Source organism: Typopeltis vanoorti, chromosome 18 (assembly GCF_054136105.1).
Source record: "Typopeltis vanoorti isolate ZY-2024b chromosome 18, IOZ_Tvanoo_1.0, whole genome shotgun sequence".
NCBI classification, from domain to species: domain Eukaryota; kingdom Metazoa; phylum Arthropoda; class Arachnida; order Uropygi; family Thelyphonidae; genus Typopeltis; species Typopeltis vanoorti.
In genome coordinates, this window is record NC_143566.1 from 21,316,653 (window position 1) to 21,338,010 (window position 21,358).

The window sequence follows — 21,358 nt, forward strand, 5'->3', positions numbered from 1 at the left end:
AACTTATGGATCTGAGAGCTGGGTCAGAAGTAAAACACTTGAACAAAGACTAGAGACCACAGATATGAGAGTCCTGAGAAAGATTAGAGGCGTGAACAGATGGCATCAATGGCAATATCATATTAAAAATGAGGATATTAGGAAAGAACTTGACATTGTCAGCATCCAGGAATGCGTTAGCAGAGCTAATCTCAGATGGTATGGTCACTTAAATAGAATGGGAGAGGAAAGATTAGCAAAACAAGTGTTCTCTGCCAGGTTGGCAGGAAAACGACCCAGAGGAAGACCAAGATATAGGTGGATTGATACGGTACAAAGTGCCTTAGACGATAGAAATATAAGATCTGATAATGTTGGAGTCTTGACAAGTAACAGACTGATTTGGAGGAAAATTGTAGATAGGAAGTTAGTAATGATGTAATTTTTTCATGTAGTACTGTCATATCCTGTACACCCCTTGAGGGTACATGGCAGGAATTTGATGATGATGATGATCATTTTAATCTTTCATGTTGCATTCTTCTTCTAAACAAGGATTAGGCATTTATATCTACTAGCTTTATTGTTTTTCCTTCCTACTGCTGGTCTTTCTTAATCTATATTTATGCCCATCTTTTTGTAGTCAGTATCTTTCTATCCTCTATAAATGTCCCATTTCTTTTGGTATTGATCTTTTCATTTAATTCTAAATAATTTTCTATTGAAGTATTCATTTTTATATGATTATATATTGTACAATCTCCCATTCCTAAATTAATCATATAAAATCCCTTTTTGATATCTCCAATTTTGAATGTTTGGCCATGAATGCTGTTTAATATCCTAATTTTCCATTTTAAAAATTATTTCTGTTGTGTTTGATTTTCAATTGCTATTTCTGATTAAATTGTCAGATAAGATTAGAAATGGTTTCAATGAAGTCTGTGTATTATGAGAGGCACTCGTTAAATGAGTTTCCCCATACACCAGTGATCACACCATTTAATGATTCTGCCATTGATGCCACCAGTTCACTCCTCCAATTTTTCTCAGAACCCTCATATCTGTTTTCTCTTGTGTTTGATCAGATGCTTTATTTCTAACCCAGCTCTCAGATCCATAACTTTAAACTGGCTTGAACACTGTTTTATATACTGCTAGTTTGTGTTTTGGCTAATTTCTCTCTTATTCCATATAAATTTATTCAGCTGGCTACCCATTATACCAGTTTTGCTTATTCTGTTGTCTATTTCAAAATGTAATCTACTATTCTCACTAAAAACTGTGCCTAAGTAGCTGAGATATTTTACTTGATCTATAAGCTCTCCATGAGTACAGAAACACTTCAGAATCGGAAGTGTTTCTGTACTCCTGCCTATTTTCATACTTTGGTCTTTTTATTGCCGATTTTCCTGCCAAATTTGTTATAACTGTTATTCAATTTAGTTAGAGAATCCTGGAGAGTTGCACTAGATGTGTTTAGGAGTACATCATCTGCATAAAGCAAAGAGCTAAGTTTGACATCTCCAATTCTAATATCAGGCCTAATGCCACTTTCTTTCATAATCTTATCCATATAGATGAATAAGAGTGGAGATAATGTGAATCCTTGTCTTACCCCTGATTTTACATCAAACCATCTTCCTGTATTTCTTTCAATTCTAACTACTGACTGAAACTGAAATAAAGACTATGTATTACTCTGCATAATGTTCCATTCATCCTAGATAATTATAGCGTTTTGAAAAGCTTTTCTCTGGTCACCTTGTGGTATGCCTTTTCCAGATCTACAAAAATTAAGTACAGATCCCTGTCATATTCCCACAATTTCTCAATTTATTGGTCTTAAAGTGAAAGTCTAATCTTGACAACCTCTATTTGGCCTGAACCCAGCATGTTCTTCTCCAAGTTCCTCTTCCACAATCTTTCTCAACCTATCTTCAAGTATGCTTGCATAAATCTTACCTGGAACACTTAATAGAGAAATTCTTCTATAATTCTTACATTCAGCTTTATTCCCTTTTTTTTTATAGATGAGTACTATGAGAGCTCTACTCCAGTCAATCAAGAATTTGTGAATTATGCAGTGTAGTCACTGCAAAACTTTACTTTTGCAGTGACTACACTACACTGCATTTCTTGTCGAATATCATCTACTCCGGCTGCCTTTCCACATTACACGTTTTTCACAGGTTTTTCTACCTGAAGTATTGATATGTAATCCTCTTGCCTTCCTTTTGAAGTCTGCAAAACCTCACCTGCTTTTTCTGCTTTTTCCTCTTATTTGAATTTCCCCAAATACACATTCTTCAATTCCTTTTGGCTTAAGGGTAGCATTTGTACATATGCTTGCCTCGATGTGCTATACCAACTGCACAGACCAAGCGTGTGAAGATGCTTAGACGTCTGCATGAGACAATCAACCTTATACAAATTGTTCACATGCCCACCAGAGTACCAGATAATCCTAAACAGTTTCCGAAATCTCTGGACCTCTTTTCTCACCAGTGATCCCTCCAAATATACTGTAAGGATGTATCTCCTTTAGATAAATCAGACCACAGCCTTGTGTTTCTGTCTTCCTCACTGAGCAATACCCACACAGCCATTCTCACCCAAGAGTCATCTGGCATTATAAGAATGGCAAGTGGAATGACCTCCAAGATTTCTGTGCTTCATTCCCATGGTCAGACTATTGCTTTCAATCTTCCAACCCAAGTATATGCACTGAACACATCACTGAAGTAGTCTTCTCCAGAATGGAAAGAAACACATGTTCCTCATTCTATGCTAAATTCCCATCGGTAAATAATCCCTGGTTCTTTAAAAGGTGTGGCAAGGCTGTACAAATGAAGAACCAAGCATACCATAACTAACTATCATCACCTTCTCTCACTGCTTACACCAAAGCCTGAAACAGCTGCAAGGAAATCATCAATGAATCAAAAACCAATTTCCACAGAGCCAAAAGCAGGAAACTTGCATCGTGCCCAAACAGCAGCCATTCATTCTAGTTTCTGGCCAAAGCACTTAGCCAAAATTGGCCAACACTGCTCTCTCCACTTTTGCACCCAGATGGGTCTTGCTTCAATACCCACAGAGAAAGCCAGTCTATTGACATCACACTTTTCCTCAAGTGCCTCCCGTGACCTTTCACCAGGAAGTGATCAGAAAAATCCTATCCAGATTAAATACCAAATTCGATAATAAATAGTCCACTGTGTCTGATGACATTCCTCCAATTGTTCTGAAGATTTGTACTGTAGAGTTGATTCCTATTCTATGTTGCTTTGTTATGCTTTCTTACTCCACTGACATCTACCCTATGACCTGGAAAGCCCATATCCAACCTATGCCCTAAGAAAGGTGACAGATCCTTACCATCAACCTATTGCCCTGTCTCTCTTACCTCAGTCCTCTCTTAAGTAATAGAGAGAACCATCAACAGACAACTCCTGTGCTCTTGAAAATAGTCAACTAATAAATGACTGCCAGTATGGATTATACCAATGCCGCTCAAATGCTCACCTATGTCATACACCTCTGAATAAGTACCATGGAAAAATTTTGCAATTTCAAAGTGGTTGCACTAGATATCACCAAGGCCTTTAATCAAATCTGGCACAAGGGCTTATGAAATAAACTTCCATCATTTGATCTGTCTCTTGACTTCTGCAACTGGGCTGCTAGTTTTCTCACTGGATGCACATTGCTTGTTGATAGTTTCCTATTGTCTAACTATGCAACTAATGCTGGCATCCCACAAGGTTCTGTCCTTTCACCCATACAGTTTCTTCTGCACATCATTGACCTGCTCCAGTTGACCATCAATCCAATATACAGTCTTGCTGATGATAGCATGCTACATTCCTCCTTCTCACTTGACAAAAATCACAACTCGCAGAACAACCTCTGCAAGCTGAAATTCTGATCTCCAAACCACTTTTCAATAGGGCTCAGATAACTTCATTTCAATACCTGTAATACAGTTTTCCCTTATTTTCCACAAACAAAACCTTATTATACCTGCCCTACCTTTGACAACACCCAAAATTCTAAGCAAAATGAGATCTCTCCTTGGGATTATCTGGACAACAAGATTTCCTTGGCATAGGCACATTATCACCATTGTCTCTTAGGCATCCAAAAAATTTTAGATTTCTCATTAATTCAAGGCATTACTTTACCCATGAACAACTATTATCTCTGTATAAATCTCAAATCTGCTTGTCCATTGAGTACTGCTTGAACATATGAGGGGGTGCCCCTAAGAGCTCCTTAAAAATACTTGATGTAGTTCAGAAAAGAGCAGTCAGATTGATTAATGATTTCTATTACTAACTTGCTCCAATTGCTCTTGCACAGGTGTCTAGTATCTACTTGCATTCATCTTCTATAAATATTTCCATGGTAAATGTTCTTCAGAATTGTCATTGATAATTCTCTCTCTCTACCAAATCCATTGAAACACGTGGAGCTTGCCATCTAACATCCTTCAATAAAAGCTCCATAATTATAGAACAAGTTTCTTTTCCTCATTCATTCCTATTGCTGCTGTATTGCAAAACTGCCCTCCTTCTCACATGTCTCCCAAGGAATATGATATATCATCATAATCAAATTCCTGCCATGTACCCTCAAGGGGTGTACAGGATATGACAGTACTACATGAAAAATTTACATCATTACTAACTTCCTATCTACAATTTTCCTCCAAATCAGTCTGTTACTTGTCAAGACTCCAACATTATCAGATCTTATATTTCTATCGTCTGAGGCACTTTGTACCGTATCAATCCACCTATATCTTGGTCTTCCTCTGGGTCGTTTTCCTGCCAACCTGGCAGAGAACACTTGTTTTGCTAATCTTTCCTCTCCCATTCTATTTAAGTGACCATACCACCTGAGATTAGCTCTGCTAACCCATCATGGATGCTGACAATGTCAAGTTCTTTCCTAATATCCTCGTTTTTAATATGATATTGCCATTGATGCCATCTGTTCACGCTTATAATCTTTCTCAGGACTCTCATATCTGTGGTCTCTAGTCTTTGGTCAAGTGTTTTACTTCTGACCCAGCTCTCAGATCCATAAGTTAAAACTGGTTTGAACACTGTCTTGTATACAGCTAATTTAGTGTTCCGACTAATTTCTCTCTTATTCCATATGAATTTATTCAACTGACTTCCCACCATACCAGCTTTGTTGATTCTGTTGTCTATTTCTATATTTAATTTACCATCTTCAGTAAAAATCGTGCCTAAATAGCTGAGATGTTTTACTTGTTCCACAGGATCTCCATTCACAACACAGTTGACATTTTCAATGATTCTGCCTAATTTCATTGTCTTTGTCTTTTTATTGCTGACCTTCATACCATATCTATTACAACAGCTATTCAATTTAGTCAGAGAATCTTGCAGACTTGTAGCGGATTTATTTAGAAGTATAACATCATCTGCATAAAGCAAAGAGCTGACATTAACTTCTCCAATTTTGATATCATGTTTAATACCACTTTCCTTCATAATGTGATCCATATAAATAACGAATAACAGAGAGGACAATCTAGATCCTTGTCTGACATTAGATTTAACATTAAACCATCTTCCTGTACTTCCTTCAATTCTAACTGCTGACTTACAACTAAAATAAAGACTAAGTATTGCTTGATATAATGCCCCATTGACTCCATATAACTGCAGTGTATTGAATAACTTCCCTCTTGGCACCTTGTCATGTGCATTTTCCAAATCGACAAAACTTAAATACAGATTTTTGTTATATTCCCATGCTTTCTCAACTATTTGTCGTAAAGTGAAGATCTGATCCTGACCGCCTCTATTTGGCCTGAATCCAGCTTGTTCTTCACCAAGCTGTTCTTCCACAATTCTTCTCAACCGTTTCTCAAGTATACTTGCATAGATCTTGCCAGGAACACTCAGTGGGGAAATACCTCTGCAATTCTCATATTCAGTTTTATTTCCCTTTTTATATATGGGTACTATGAGAGCTCTACTCCAATCATCGGGAATTTGTCCCTCTGTCCAGGCTTTCTGAACTATGCAGTGCAGCCACTGTATGACTTATACCACCATACTTCAGTATTTCTGGTCGAATATCATCTACTCCTTCTGCCTTTCCACATTTCAAGCCTTTGATGGCTTTTTCTACTTCAAGTATGGATATATATTCCTGACTGCATGCCTGGTCAGTGTTTTTTACCACTGTGCTGTCATCACTGCTTGTTTCATTTAGCAGTTTTTCAAAGTAATTACTCCATACTTCAAGGATATCTTTTTCTCCCGTTTTCATGTCACCTTTATCATCTCAAACTCCTTTTACAGCACTCTTTCCTCCATTCTTAAGTTTCTTCAACAACCTCCAGAATATTTTGCACCTTCTTGATATTTATTTTCTATATTCTTGCCAAAGTCCTCCCATGACTTTTGTTTACCTAGTTTTACACAGTGTTTAGCATTCTTGCATTTGTCTCTATATGATATATGAGCCTTCAAATCCAATATAAACAAGTTCCTCATTTCTGAATTTTCTTCCCATACATGGTATGTACTATAAATTAACCTACGAACCTTTTGTGTATGGACTGAACATAACTGTTTCCTCGTCAAGTGAGACGGACTTTGGTGCAAAGTCCGTCTCACTTGACGAACTTTGCACCAAACAAATCATAACTCATAGAACAACAACCTCTGCAAGCCTAAATTCAAGTACTGTACTTAATTACTGTTTTTCTTTAAATAAATAAATAACATTAAAAAAAAGCATATATTCTATATGTGATTAAAAATGATACTAGGTTAATGTCAGTGTTTAGGAATGCAATTAAAGTTGTAAACCAATAGTTAAAATTAATGGGACTAAAAGAAGATGGTTTGTGAAATCAGGAGTAAGACAGGGTGCATAATATCTCCACTCTTATTCCTTTACTATAGAGATCACATTATGAAAGAAAATAGCATTAAACCTAATATCAGAATCAGAGATATCATCCTTAGTTTATGAAGGTGACATTTTAGTCCTATATAAATCCAGTGTCCAGGATTCTTTAACTAAATTGAATAACAGCATTAACAAATTAGGTATGAAAATTAGCAAGAGCATGAAAAACTTCCACTGCATTCTCATAAAATATTTCAGCTATTTAGGCACAATTTTTGATAAGGATGACAAATTACATATGGAAATGAACAATAGAAAAACAAGGCTGGTATGGTGGGAAGCCAATTTAGTAAATTTATATGGAATAAGAGAAATTACCAAGGCACTAAACTAGCCATATACAAGACAGTGTTCAAACCACTTAAGAGGGTGGGTCCCAAACTCTGCAGCATAGCACTCTTATGTGCCATGAAATATTCCAATATTTTTACTAAAATGACGCTTAGCCCACGTGGTTTTAGAATACTTCTTACATAAATCGTTTGTGAATTTTAAATAAGTGTTTCATTTAATTTTTTAACTTGAATAACTGCTCACTACAACTGCTAGGTAGGCCTGTGTTCTGATTTTGGGTGCCATGGAAAAATCCTGGTACACTAAGGACACAGTGAAGTGAAAAAGTTTGGGAACCACTGACTTAAGATATGGAACAGAGAGTTGGTAAATAAAACAGTTGATCAGAGACTACAAATACAAGCGTTGTGAGAATTATGGTAGTGAACAGGTGGCATCGATGGCAAAATCATTAAAAAAATGAAGATATTAGGAAAGGAGTAACCTGACATCGTTAGCATTCAAGAATATGTTAACAGAGTTAATCTAAGGTAGTATGGTCGCTTTGCATAAATTGGGAAAGGAAATATTAGTAAAACATGTATTCATTGTCAACAAATAGTACCCAAGAAGACAAAGATCTAGGTGGATTGATGCAGTCAGAAGATTTCAGACATGCAGCAATTTACTAGCTGAGTTACTGATACAAGCAGTTAACCGGGATGTCTTCTTTTGCATATGGTGGTGAAAGTTGTTAGATTTGTTTTTCTAATGCATTTTAATTTTTTGTGTCATTTATAAATAATTATATTCTGGATACCAAAAAGTGCTTTCTCTGGCAAGCAAAACAATACACAAATTGTTTTATGCATAAATATTTTTATTATTTAAAATGTGTGACACTAGCATTGTCTAATTTCAGAAGTTTTACAAATTTACACATGGGTGTACTACAGTAGAAGTATTCCAAGTGCAAGGGTTAGAAAATCGATGAAAATCTCTGCATTTGACTAGTTCAAAGAGGTTCAAGGCTAGGTAACATTATTCTTCATGGCAAAGGTCATCAGAGATTGTTTACTTCAATCAGAATTCACAAAATCAATGCATAATCCTGGGTTAAGTAGACTTCTGCTCCTCTAGAACTTTGAGCTAGTTCTAGAAGAGTATACAATCAGTTCCAATCTGTCTTCTTAACAAGATGCGAAAGCATGCAATTCTACATGAGTACTGCCTAGCAGTGAACAATTAAAACCTGTGTCCCTACAACAAACTGCACGCTGCACTTCAAATGCAACAGGAAGAAATCAAAGAACTAGAAATGGTGCTTCACTGTAGTTGGACAAAGTTTTTTTTTTTTTTTTTGCATGAATTAAGATCATACAGCAGTGCTTATATCTATTGAATAATTTTTATAATTTCGTGAATGATTCTTGCATACTGGCCTGATTGGCAGAACAGATTGATTTTGCTCTCCAACAAGCAGGCTATGGACTTTGAATACCTCTGTGATATGGATGTTTTGTGAATGGCTTTGGGTGGTAGAGGAATTTTATTGTCCAGGGTGAAATAACCATCTTGTTAATTAGAGATCTTAAAGTGTCTTGAAAAATTAGTTTTGTCTGTAGTGTAGGTTACCTGACTCCTTAACCCACCCACAATAGTGAATGTATGATATGTTTACATCCTTTTGTGGGTAAGTGGGATTGATAGAAAAGTAATGTTAGAATCAAAATTTTGAATAACAGTGTCTTTTTTTTAAGAGATGATTGAAAGTGTCTTTTATTGTATATGATTTCTCAAAGTATCATTACCCTCCATGGAATTCTTGTTAGTTCTGTGAAATATATGAAAATAGAAGTGTATAAATTGCTATTTTAAAATATTTAAAGAAATCCTTATTCTTGTAAACACAGCTGTTGTATGCCCATCCTTCAGCATGTTCCAGTAGTTTAAGAATTCTACCTTATGGATGTTCTCTCTGCATTTATAATGATAATAGCAATTATTATTAAGAGGGACCTCCAGGGAGTTGGGGACTCATCGCGGGAGGCCACATACTTATTCTTGAATTAATTTATGCTGCTTGCACATACCACATCCAGTGGCAATCCATTTCAATCACGCACCACCCTGAGAGAAAAAGCTAGTCCTTATCCCCTTCTTAGTGGAATTCATTCTCAGCTTCAAAGGATGCCCTCTTGTCCTTTTCCCCACCCTCCATAAAATGAAAAATTTCATCAATCCTATCACCCCACTTTCTCTTGTTTTGCTAGTATCTGCAGTCTATAAATTCTCAATCTGTCTTCATAATCATTATTCCACAATCCTGATATCATTTTAATACACTTCTTTGCATTCTCTCCACTGTGTCAGAATCGCAACAGAAACCAGGAGACCAGATCTACGCAAAAGAGTCCAAGTTAGGTCTTATCAAGGAATTTGTAAAGGCCTTGTATGCAAAATGACATCCTTATCTTTTACATGTTGAAGTTCATTTCAGCATTGCAATTATCTTTTGAGTTGTATTTGCATTCATTGTTACATGCTCCCTGAACTTCAACTTGCTATCTACTAATACTTCAAGATCCTTTGCCTGATCAATTTCTTCTAGCATAATCCAATCAATATAATACAACATTGGATATCTAATCACACCAAAGTGCATGACTTCACTTTTACTGACATTGAACTGACATCCATTTTCCTATGCCCACAATTCCAACCTATTCAAATCATTCTGCAAGTACTGCTTATCAGCAGCATGCCTGATTACCCTACCTATCTTTGCATCATCAGCAAATCCTTCCCAATATCATTAATGTACAGATTGAATAACAGTTGAGTAAGGACTGATCCTTGTGGTACACAACTAGTTACCTTAAAGCTTGCAGACTCACATCCCCCGTATACCACTTTTTTGATAGTCAGTTAGCCATCCTCTTAACCATACTAATATTTTATAATCCAAACCCATATTCTCCAATTTATGCAAGCCTTCCATGCTATATTCTGTCAAAAGCCTTAGCAAAATCCAAAAGTATCATGGTGTATCCATTTCCCTTGTCTGGTTCAATGGTCACATTGTTATAGAATGTGAGCAAGTTGCTAAAACATGGCTTTCCCTTAGTAAACCCACTGTTCATTGCAAAGTAGAGATTCTCTGTCAAACTATTTCTGAATGTGAGCTCTGACCAACTTTTCCAAAATATTCACCACCACTAGTGATACTGAGTGGTTGATAGTTGGATATGTTGATCTTTACGCCATCCTTGTGCAATGGGATTACCATACATTCTTTCCATTCCTGCAGAATCTTCCCTGTTCTGAGACTAAAGTTATTTTATCCTAATCAAAGGAATAGCTAGTTCAGCTGAACGCTCTTTTAGCACCCTTGCTGTTATCCCATCAGTCCCTGTTGCTGAATTCTCATTCAGTTTGTTCAACAGCACTAATACTTCCTCCTCATACACCTAAGTTTCTTCATTCAGTGAAGAGAGTTGAACAATATTTCTACATCTGTCACCCTCATACCATCTGCATTCAGTAGAGTTATTCTTTCATATTCATTTATTTTATTTTATTTTTTTTTATTTGTAATATAACAATAGAATTCTTTGGGGATTTCTGTAGCTTTCAGAGCTAGTTTTCTTTTCACACTCAGACAGCTTTCTGATAATGCAACATTTTAAGTATTTTTTTAAATGCTGCTTCCCATGCACTGTCGATATTCTTCCGATCCAGCTGCCGATACCATTCCACTGAACATAGTAGTATACCGCTCAGCTGGTCATAATTTCCTGCTTTGTAGTTTACCATGTAACCTTTTTTGAATGGAACATTCATGAACTTAGTGAATACTGCATGATCATTGTCACTGAGGCAAAATAGATAAGTCTTTAACTGAAACACCCTCTGACACTATAATCAAATCTCACACTCTTTGACCTCTAGTTCCTTCTGTCACATGCAGCTTGAAGAAGTTGTCTTGCAACAGCTCAATAAATTCAGTTTTATTCTTCTCATGAGGTTTTACTGCTATGCAATCAATATTTAGATAATTAAAGTATCTCGTTATGTTAACTCTTTTCATGCTTATCGTCTATTTGGTGATGCATTTCGCTTCAAATTCACTGCCACGTGAAATACTGTGACTAGTTCTACAATCATAGTTCTCGACACTAACTGGATTCAAGTCATCTTGTATCATTAGTAGCATGCCTTCTCCTCTCCTATCCTCTTTATCCTTACTAAATGTATTTTAGTGTACTCGTAACAAATAACTTCTTCTAGTGTTTGAATTTGTCACAGTGAGAATTGATTATATTTCTCAGCAAAAACTTAAGAAAAATAAAATCTGCAGCAGATGAATACTTTATTCCATCTCATTTCATTTCTCAAATTAATCTTGCTTTCTTCTTTAGCATCAGTAATCAGTAACCTTCTTTCATCCTCCAAACAGGTTATTTGTTATACCGATGGATCATCAGACACCAATATGATCAATGGAGGCGCTGGTGTTCTCCTTCTACTCCCGAAAGGTGAAAAACTTTCAATAAAAGTTGGATCTGGGAGAATCGCTTCCAATTTTACCAGCGCACTCTACGCAATAAATAAAGCACTAGAAGCCTACCTAAATCTATCATCATCTCAACAATCTGAAGGAATTATAATTTACAGTGACTCAAGATCAGCTATGGAGGCAATCAAAAATGGCAATACCAAGCTCACACAAGACATCCATAAACTCTTAAATCATCTAAAGTGTTTAGGTAAAAGTTGCATTTTACAATGGATTCCTGCTCATGTAGGCATTGATCACAACGAAGCAGCTGATAAATTAGCAAAAGAGGCCAGAGAACTCAACCAAGAAACTCATATGATAACTCTTGCTGATGCCAATGCACTAGCAAAAGCTAAACTAATTCCATTGAAATCAGTGATACAACATCAAATTCCCGAGATCAATGCTGACAGAAGGACCTCTACCACGATAGCAAGACTACGAACAGGACATTATAGAGGAATGAAGATCAATACAGATGATACGAGAACATATAGAAACTGCAACAACTGCCCCAATACTGAACTGACACCCACTCACATCTTTACCTGTCCAGCAATTACAGCAGCCTTGCAAGAAATAGATCCTAATCCTGAACAACAGCTCTATACAAACAAAATCACAGACATAGCCAAAGCAGTACAAAGAGCACACGGAAACATCTAAGACTCTTCAAAGGACAAGACAACAACAACAACATCAGTAATCAGTTTTAATAATGGCAAACCGTGAGCAAACTTATAAATACAAAATTAATAACGGAAAAAACTCTCATAAAAAGATTATTTATTAGTATAATTTTTGCCTGTGTGTCACAGGCATCTTCAGTATATTTTAAGCTGAAATTAAACAATAATTGACAATTCCAAAAAGCCCACCTAAGTAGCTAGTGTAAGATAACTAAAAAGGTCAATAAATTTCCTAACAAAAAAAAAAAATTATATATACAATAAAAAGTTAGGAAAGATTAGCTGAATTATAAAGTATTGTCTCCCATAAAGGGGATAGCATAAACCATCAGATCTGTTTAAGTTAGGAGGATGAAGTAAAGTGTGTGAAACTTTACTTTACTTCTCATAAATCGCGTTATGCGAGACTCAAATCACATAGAAACAGTAGGGTTAGATTCCAAAATTTTTTTTTTTTTTTTAAAGATTATATAAACAATGACATATCGAACAAAAAAATATTATGACATATCCAAATACAAACAAATTTATTATAAATTATATGCAAACTTCATTGCACATAATACATAAATGTTTTAGGCAAAATAAAATAAAATGCATAATATAATGGTTATCACCGTCTTCAAAACTAACATTTCGTAGATGTTCTTTATTTATTAGTAGCCGGATGTCTTCATCACTCTATCTCTTGGACATCATTTGTATAATTCTCATTGCATACTTCGGCTGGTTTAGTTATCAACAAATCATTAATAAGACATTGCTTGCTACTATGCTGCAATTTTTTATTAAGTTCATAATATGGAGCTAAACAAATATCCAATTGTCTTGTGACAGTACTACATGAAAAATTTACATCATTACTAACTTCCTATCTACAATTTTCCTCCAAATCAGTCTGTTACTTGTCAAGACTCCAACATTATCAGATCTTATATTTCTATCGTCTAAGGCACTTTGTACCTATCAATCCACCTATATCTTGGTCTTCCTCTGGGTCGTTTTCCTGCCAACCTGGCAGAGAACACTTGTTTTGCTAATCTTTCCTCTCCCATTCTATTTAAGTGACCATACCACCTGAGATTAGCTCTGCTAACCCATCATGGATGCTGACAATGTCAAGTTCTTTCCTAATATCCTCATTTTTAATATAATATTGTCATTGATGTCATCTGTTCATGCCTCTAATCTTTCTCAGGACTCTCATATCTACGATCTCTAGTCTTTGGTCAAGTGTTTTACTTCTGACCCAGCTCTCAGATCCATAAGTTAAAACTGGTTTGAACACTGTCTTGTATACAGCTAATTTAGTGTTCCGACTAATTTCTCTCTTATTCCATATGAATTTATTCAATTGACTTCCCACCATACCAGCTTTGCTGATTCTGTTGTCTGTTTCTATATTTAATTTACCATCTTCAGTAAAAATCATGCCTAAATAGCTGAGATGTTTTACTTGTTCCGCAGGTTCTCCGTTCACAACACAGTTGACATTTTCAACGATTCTACCTATTTTCTTTGTCTTTTTATTGCAGACCTTCATACCGTACCTATTACAACAGCTATTCAATTTAGTCAGAGAATCTTGCAGACTTGTAGCGGATTTATTTAGAAGTATAACATCATCCGCATAAAGCAAAGAGCTGACATTAACATCTCCAATTTTGATATCAGCTTTAATACCACTTTCCTTCATAATGTGATCCATATAGATAATGAATAACAGAGGGGATAATGTACATCCTTGTCTCACACTATAATTAACATTGAACCACCTTCCTGTACTTCAATTCTAACTGCTGACTTACAACTCAAATAAAGACTAAATATTGCTTGATATAATGCCCCATTGACACCATATAACTGCAGTGTATTGAATAGCTTCTCTCATGGCACCTTGTCATATGCCTTTTCCAAATCGACAAAACTTAAATACAGATCTTTCTTATATTCCCATGATTTCTCGACTATTTGTCGTAAAGTGAAGATCTGATCCTGACAGCCTCTATTTGGCTTGAATCCAGCTTGTTCTTCACCAAGCTTTTCTTCCACAATTCTTCCCAACCATTTCTCAAGTATACTTGCATAGATCTTGCCAGGAACATTCAGTTTTATTTCCCTTTTTATATATGGGTACTATGAGAGCTCTGCTCCAATCATCGGGAATTCGTCCCTCTGTCCAGGCTTTCTGAACTATGCAGTGCAGCCACTGTAAGACTTTTATACCACCATACTTCAGCATTTCTGGTCGAATATCATCTACTCCTGCTGCCTTTTCACATTTCAACCCTTTGACGGCTTTTTCTACTTCAAGTATGGATACGTATTCCTGACTGCATGCCTGGTCAGTGTTTTTTACCACTGTGCTGTCATCACTGCTTGTTTCATTTAGCAGTTTTTCAAAGTAATTACTCCATACTTCAAGGATATCTTTTTCTCCTGTTTTCATGTCACCTTTATCATCTCTAACTCCTTTTACAGCACTCTTTCCTCCATTCCTAAGCTTCTTCAACAACCTCCAGAATATTTGGCCACCTTCTTGATATTTATTTTCTATATTCTTGCTAAAGTCCTCCCATGACTTTTGTTTAGCTAGTTTTACACACTGTTTAGCTTTCTTACATTTGTCTCTGTATTCTGTAAGAGTAAAAACTGACTTATTTGCCAGGAACTTTTGATATGCTTTCTTCTTTTCCTTCACTGCCTCTTTAACTTCCTGTGTCCACCAGGGAGTACTGATTTTTTTTTTTTATCCTTGCACACAACCTCACCACATGCCTCTCTGGCAGAATCAATGTTTTCTTCAGCGTTTGCCACTGAATCTCCAAGGTTTGATTCCTGTTCTCAAACTCTTTCATTTCCTTTTCAATAATCTTTCTGTATTTTAGTCTACAGTTCACATCTGAGAGCTGCTCAACTTTTATTCGCTTTAAAACTTTCTTGCATGTTATTCTTTTCAATATGAAATTCAATTTTATCCTGCTCAAGACTAAATAGTGATCACTTCCAATTTCAAATCCTCTGTACACTCTGGTGTCCTGCACCAGGGAGAAAACATCACTATCAACAATAACATAGTCAGTGAGTGAGACTTTTCTTATTCCTAGCCTCTTCTCTCCATGTGAATTTGTGCACATTTTTATGTTGGAACATGGTGTTAGTAATAACCAGTCCATGTCCTGAGCAGAAATCCAACAGATATTTGCCATTATTATTAGCTTTCCTCTTTTCTCCAAATTTTCCCAAAATATTTTTGTATATCTCAATCATTTGCTACTCTGCTATTTATATCCCCAACAAGGACCAACTTTTCCTTTTTCATTGTGTCAGATGCTTTCTCTAAAGCATTAAAAAATTCCTCCACTTCTATCTTAGTAGAACCTTCTGTGGGACCACCATAGGCACAAATAAGTCTCATTGTCCAGTTCCCCATTCTCATATTTGTCCACATTACTCTACTTGAGACTGACTGCCATTCAAGAAGATTAGCCTCGTATTTTGTGTTGAATACTATGGCTACTCCTTCTTTTCCTTGATTGTTATTTCCTGAATATAACATTTTGTATTTATTGCTTAGAAAGATCTCACCAGTTTTGGTCTTTTTTGTTTCAGTTATCCCTATTATGTCGATCTGGTACTTATGTAATTCCTCAGCTAGCTCCATTTCTTTGCTATTCAGGCTTCTTACGTTGATAGTACCGATCTTTAACTCTGGTGATGTTGAGTTGGGGTTTGTTTTCAGATTTGTTCCAGTAGCTGACTTTGCTGTTCGCCCTGGTTCCCTGGCGAAAACAAAGGGGGCCTTGTTTAACAGGGCGACGCCCCAGCCAGCATGAAATTTTGTCATGTTGTACCATCATTTTTTATTTTGGTTTAACCAATAAGAATACAATTTGGTCAGCTAAATCCCAAATTGCCAGCCCATCCTCGTTCGTTCAGTATCAAAGTAGATACCCAACAGGGTGCACCACGAGAAGGCGAGTATTGGACATTAGGTCAGAAGCCCTGGTCGGATCTCTGCATTCCTTTAAAGGCTATGTGGAGGTCCCCTCTCAGTTATACAGCTTTGATCCTTAAGCACCCCATTGAAAGATCATTATCCATAAAATAACTTTCTTGCCAAGTTCAATCCCTGTGCTAATTTCTTTAAATCGAATTCTTTAATGGATTCATCGCAATCAGAATCATTTGGTTCGACGTCATCTATTAATTGTACCAGTTCCTCCTCATTTAAATCTATTTCCCCATCAATTAATTCACTAATTTCGTTTTCAACTATATTGCAAAATCGCTCTAAGTGTCCATTACTATAAAAAATAAATTTTTTACATAAAAAAAGCATTAAATATTGTATGTAACTCACCAAAAAATAAAGTGCTCAGTTTGAGATTAACATAGTTATGATTTTTAATGTGCTTTTCTGGCAGAAAACGAAGACAGTTTTCAACAATAAATATTTTATACAGCAAACAATTGACGTACATGCATACGAAAGGGTATTTCCCCTAAAATAAATTCGCTACTAATAACTACATGCGCGATACGGACAGACACAAATTTAATGAAGATAAAATTTGATTTTTAAGTTGCGCATTGAAAAATATATGAAAAGATAACAACAATTTGTGTAATTAGAGGCAACTGGAAGGGCTCATCATAATGAAAAACATGTCCCCATCCGCAAACACTATGCTACATGCATGTCATAAACAGTTTGTGTGTTGTGCCACAAAATATCTACCTAAATATCCTCTTTCAAAATATCATTTTGCACAACGTGTGTAACAGTTGCCGTCACTGAGTTCAAAAAGCACAAAATTAATATAAAGGAAATTTTCTAAAATAAATAAAGGTGTATGTGTGTGAGAGTTGAAATCAGATCAAATTGCAATTGAGATTTTTGATATCATTAAGACATTTCGAAATGCTAATTTTTCAAATAAAGTTCTACTGAAAAAGTTGCAACTAACATGCCGCATAAGCTTTGTGAAAATGTGACTGTCTGATGCTGAAGCGGTATACATATGCTAAAGCCAGTTCCTGCTGGCAGTTTATGCACATGTGAACACTGGCTAGTGCAACTGTGTTAACGTTTTATTGTCATTAAATAGAATGTAGATAAAAGATTTAGCAAAACATTAATTTTCATGTAAAAATGGTAACCTTTGTTAGTCTCCTTTCCCTATCTCCTGATGCTGTTAGGTTTGCCTTAGAAGACAAAAAATGCAAATTTGTCCTATAAATGAATGAAGTTGCACAGGTCTAACTTCATTTGTTATCAGTTATAAAAAGTGTTATTCTAGAAGTATCTACTTTTTAAGTAGATACTTCTAGAATTCTGATTATATTCACTGATCTTTATTATTCATGCTTTATTATTGATTTCTAGGTGTTTTTTTTCTTTTTTATTATTACTATAGGTAATTCTTCTAAATCACCAAAGAATTCTGGCCCATCCAGCACTTATAAGGTACATAATTTCACTGAGAGTGAATCTTGTTGGTTGTCTGAACGACGCAAGGATCGTTTTGCTGCACTTGCTGCTCGCATTAATCAGTGGGAAGATGACGTAGCTCATCCATCTTTCAATCACGGAAATAAGGAAAATTTTACTTCAAAATTGCCTAAAACTGTTCGTTCAGATACTGAATTAAATAAAATTAACACAACTAATAATACTAACATTTCTGCTTTGCATGAGAGAAGCAGCACTGATAAGACTGCCACTTTGAGGGTTGCATATGGGTGCAAAGATAAACAGTTGTGTCTTGAGCCTGCTAAGGTATGTACTAAAATAAAAGTTCATAATAATGCAGATGTAAGGTCAGAAAATGCACGAAGTTCTTCTGCTTGCAGTTCTTTTAATAATGCTCTTAATAATAACGATAGTTCTGATTTAACTGCTTTAAAACTGGGCAGAAAACAAACTAATAATGATGATAATAAATTTAATGTTCAGGAAGAAAAGCAGCAGCCAATGAACATGGTTAATATTTGGGATAAATCAGTTTTGTCAACACTGGTGAGTGTTGCAATTTTTTTTGTTGCTTACTAGTCTCAATATCTTTTTTAAAAAAATTATTTGCAAACCATTTTTTTTTTTTTTCAGTAGTTACAAAATCAAATTATTTTCTTATTTTATTCAGAATGCAATAGTCTCTAGTAACTTATTGCTAGTGAAAGATAGCAAATAAAGTTATATAATAAAGAATTTAAATTTCCATCTCAAAGATGGAAATTTAAATAAATTTAAAGATTTAAATTTAGTTGATAAAACTCTAATCAGGTGAAAATTTGCAATTTTTCTGTATCAAATGAAAGATGTTTCATGATCAAGTCTTTCAGATATATATATATATACAGGGTGTTCGGGATAAATTTGACATATTTATAATTAATTATATTTTTCCGTAAGTTACATGTATTAACACACACTTCTCTTCATTTAAAAGTTTGGACCCTTCTTCATTCATATACAAGATGTCAGAAAGGATGGATAGCTGGAACCCACCTGAATCATGGAAGAGAATAACTTGTATCATGATGATTCGTGCCCGCCATCAAAATAAGGATATTACGACTGCTGCCCAATGCTCCCTGAATACAGTAAAAACAATCAGGCATGAACTAGAGACTTGCAATGGTGACTACGAGGATGTAGCAAGAAGAAAGATCCCTAGCAGACGATCTGATTGCGTTCGTACAGCAGAATTCCTCGCAAATCTGCAGGAACAGGTGTTGAAGAACCCTGGCATTGGAATTCGGGCTTTGTTCGTGGAGTTGCTAACTGTAGTCAAGCCCTGGATAACAAGGGTAGCCAATGGTAGGCCGTATGTATGGCAGCAGGATTCGGCCCCTTGCCACACCTCTGGGAAAAGTCAAAAATGGTTGTCTGAAAATTTCTACGACTTCACCAGTCCAAATGTTTGGCCTCCAAACTCCCCAGACCTTAACCCCATGGATTATTTTGTATGGGGCGCAGTTGAAAAAGACACCAATCGCACTTCCAGTAATACAAAAGCCCAGTTAATGGATAAAATTAAAACAGTTTTTGCGGCCCTTCCCAGGGAGACTGTAGCATCAGCTTGTTCGAGGTTCCGAAGCAGAATTGAAGCTGTGATCGATGCTAATGGTGGTTATTTTGAGTAAATCTTGTTGATAGTATTGTAATTAACTCTGCCTGTAATGTTTTTTTGTCAATTCATTAAATTTAATAGATACAAAGAAGATTTTCTTTTTCCTTACGAAACTGTCAAATTTATCCCGAACACCCTGTATATATATATATCCCCCACCCCTCTGCTTCTATAAGTAACAAGTGATGAATAAGGAAAATTAAGTCGTCTTATATGTATGTCACAAAAAAAAGTACTGAATAACTACAACAGTACGTGTTATGAAGTAAATAGGTTTATTAACAAAGAAATATGTCTACACCTGATATGTACATCCACAAATATCGGTGGAATCTTGGTCGAACAAAGCATTAATGATGGTAGATTGTGTTCAAAATAGTCACCCTGCCTTTTAAGATAGGTTTTGTAGTATATGCAAAGGTTCTCTCTCACATCTTGGTGAACAAGGGCTGAGACATATGCTGGACATATCATGTACTTTTATCCCTTAGTTCATCAAGGCTTGAAAGTGGGTCTTCATGGTGGAATACCCGTTCCTTCAACACACATCCCAAACGAAGGCCTTTTGTCTTTATGTTTTGTCCAATATTTTGTCTGTGATGTTATCAAGTACACACAACTCTAAGCATTGTAATGTGCAAATAAGCAACACAGAAACATTTGATCAATTAGACTAAGCCTAAAGTTGTTGAAGAGCATATATTTATTGAGGAAAGAAAGAAAAAACCAACCAGAAAGAGCAACAAGATTTTAATCTTGTTGCTCTTTCTGGTTGGTTGCTAAGTCCATTAGGTGCAACTTCTGCCTACCCAAGTTTCCACCACTCTCGCATCCTGATACTGTAGTTACCTCACCTAAAGATGAGGCCAACTTACTGGCATTACTCTTTTCTTCCAATTTCTGCATTGATGAACTGGGCAAAGTTCCTTCCACTCCACCAAGCACAGCTTCGTTCATATTTTCCATAGTCTTCCAACAAAATGAAATCCAAAGAATCCTTAACCTGAATACAAGGTATCTGGTCCTGATGGTATCCTACCTATTTTGTTTAAAAAAAATTGTTCCCCAGAACTAACACCTATCCTGTATTGCCTCTTTAATCTATCGTATTCAACTGTCATCTGCCCTACAACACGGAAACAGGTCCATATCCAGCTCATCACAAAGAAAGGTGAAGTCAACCAATGAACTACCATCCAATTGCTCTTGCTTCTGTTCTCTCTAAAATTATGAAGAAGGTCATCAACAAAAAACTTTTGAATTACTTAAAGCCATACCAACTAATCAGTGACCAGCAGTATGGTTCTTGCCACTCATGATCTACAGCTGATCTTACTTTGACCACCCACATCTGGACTCAAGGCATGGAGAAATTTCTAGAAACTCACGTGGTTGCCCTCGACATTTCAAAGGCAGTTGATTGGTTTTGTCACAGGGGGCCTACTTTTCAAACTGCCATCTTATAGCCTGCCCTCCTCTGCAACTGGATCACCAACTTGCTTGATGGTTGCTCACTATGTTTACTCTCTTCTGATTTCCCTGCCAATGCCGGAGTATCCCAGGATTCTGTTCTTTTACCCACTCTCTTCCTCTTGTATATAAATGACATGCTTTCACATACTTCCAATCCTATCCCTAGCTTTGCTGATGACAGTATATTCCATTTCTTGTTTTCATTCACCAAACCTTCTGTGCTCAAGATCTACCATGACTAGGGACCTGAATGCAGATCTCCCCAGCTATATCAGAGTGGGGCA

The 21,358-nt window shown here is 36.0% G+C and overlaps 1 protein-coding gene across 4 annotated transcripts in view; it reads left to right on the forward strand.

Annotated features, from left to right (window-relative positions):
* The window catches only part of LOC150096530 (uncharacterized), a 295,354-nt gene that overhangs the window by 32,330 nt on the left and 241,666 nt on the right, over positions 1-21,358 (forward strand). For 2 of the 4 annotated variants that reach the window (XM_090408208.1, XM_090408206.1), the window contains exons 4-5: positions 17,886-18,247; positions 18,425-18,487. In XM_090408208.1, coding sequence (XP_090264334.1) covers positions 17,886-18,247; positions 18,425-18,487 — 425 coding nt within the window. The remainder of the gene's footprint in view (positions 1-17,885; positions 18,248-18,424; positions 18,488-21,358) is intronic. The other 2 variants (XM_090408207.1, XM_090408210.1) reach the window with 2 other exon arrangements.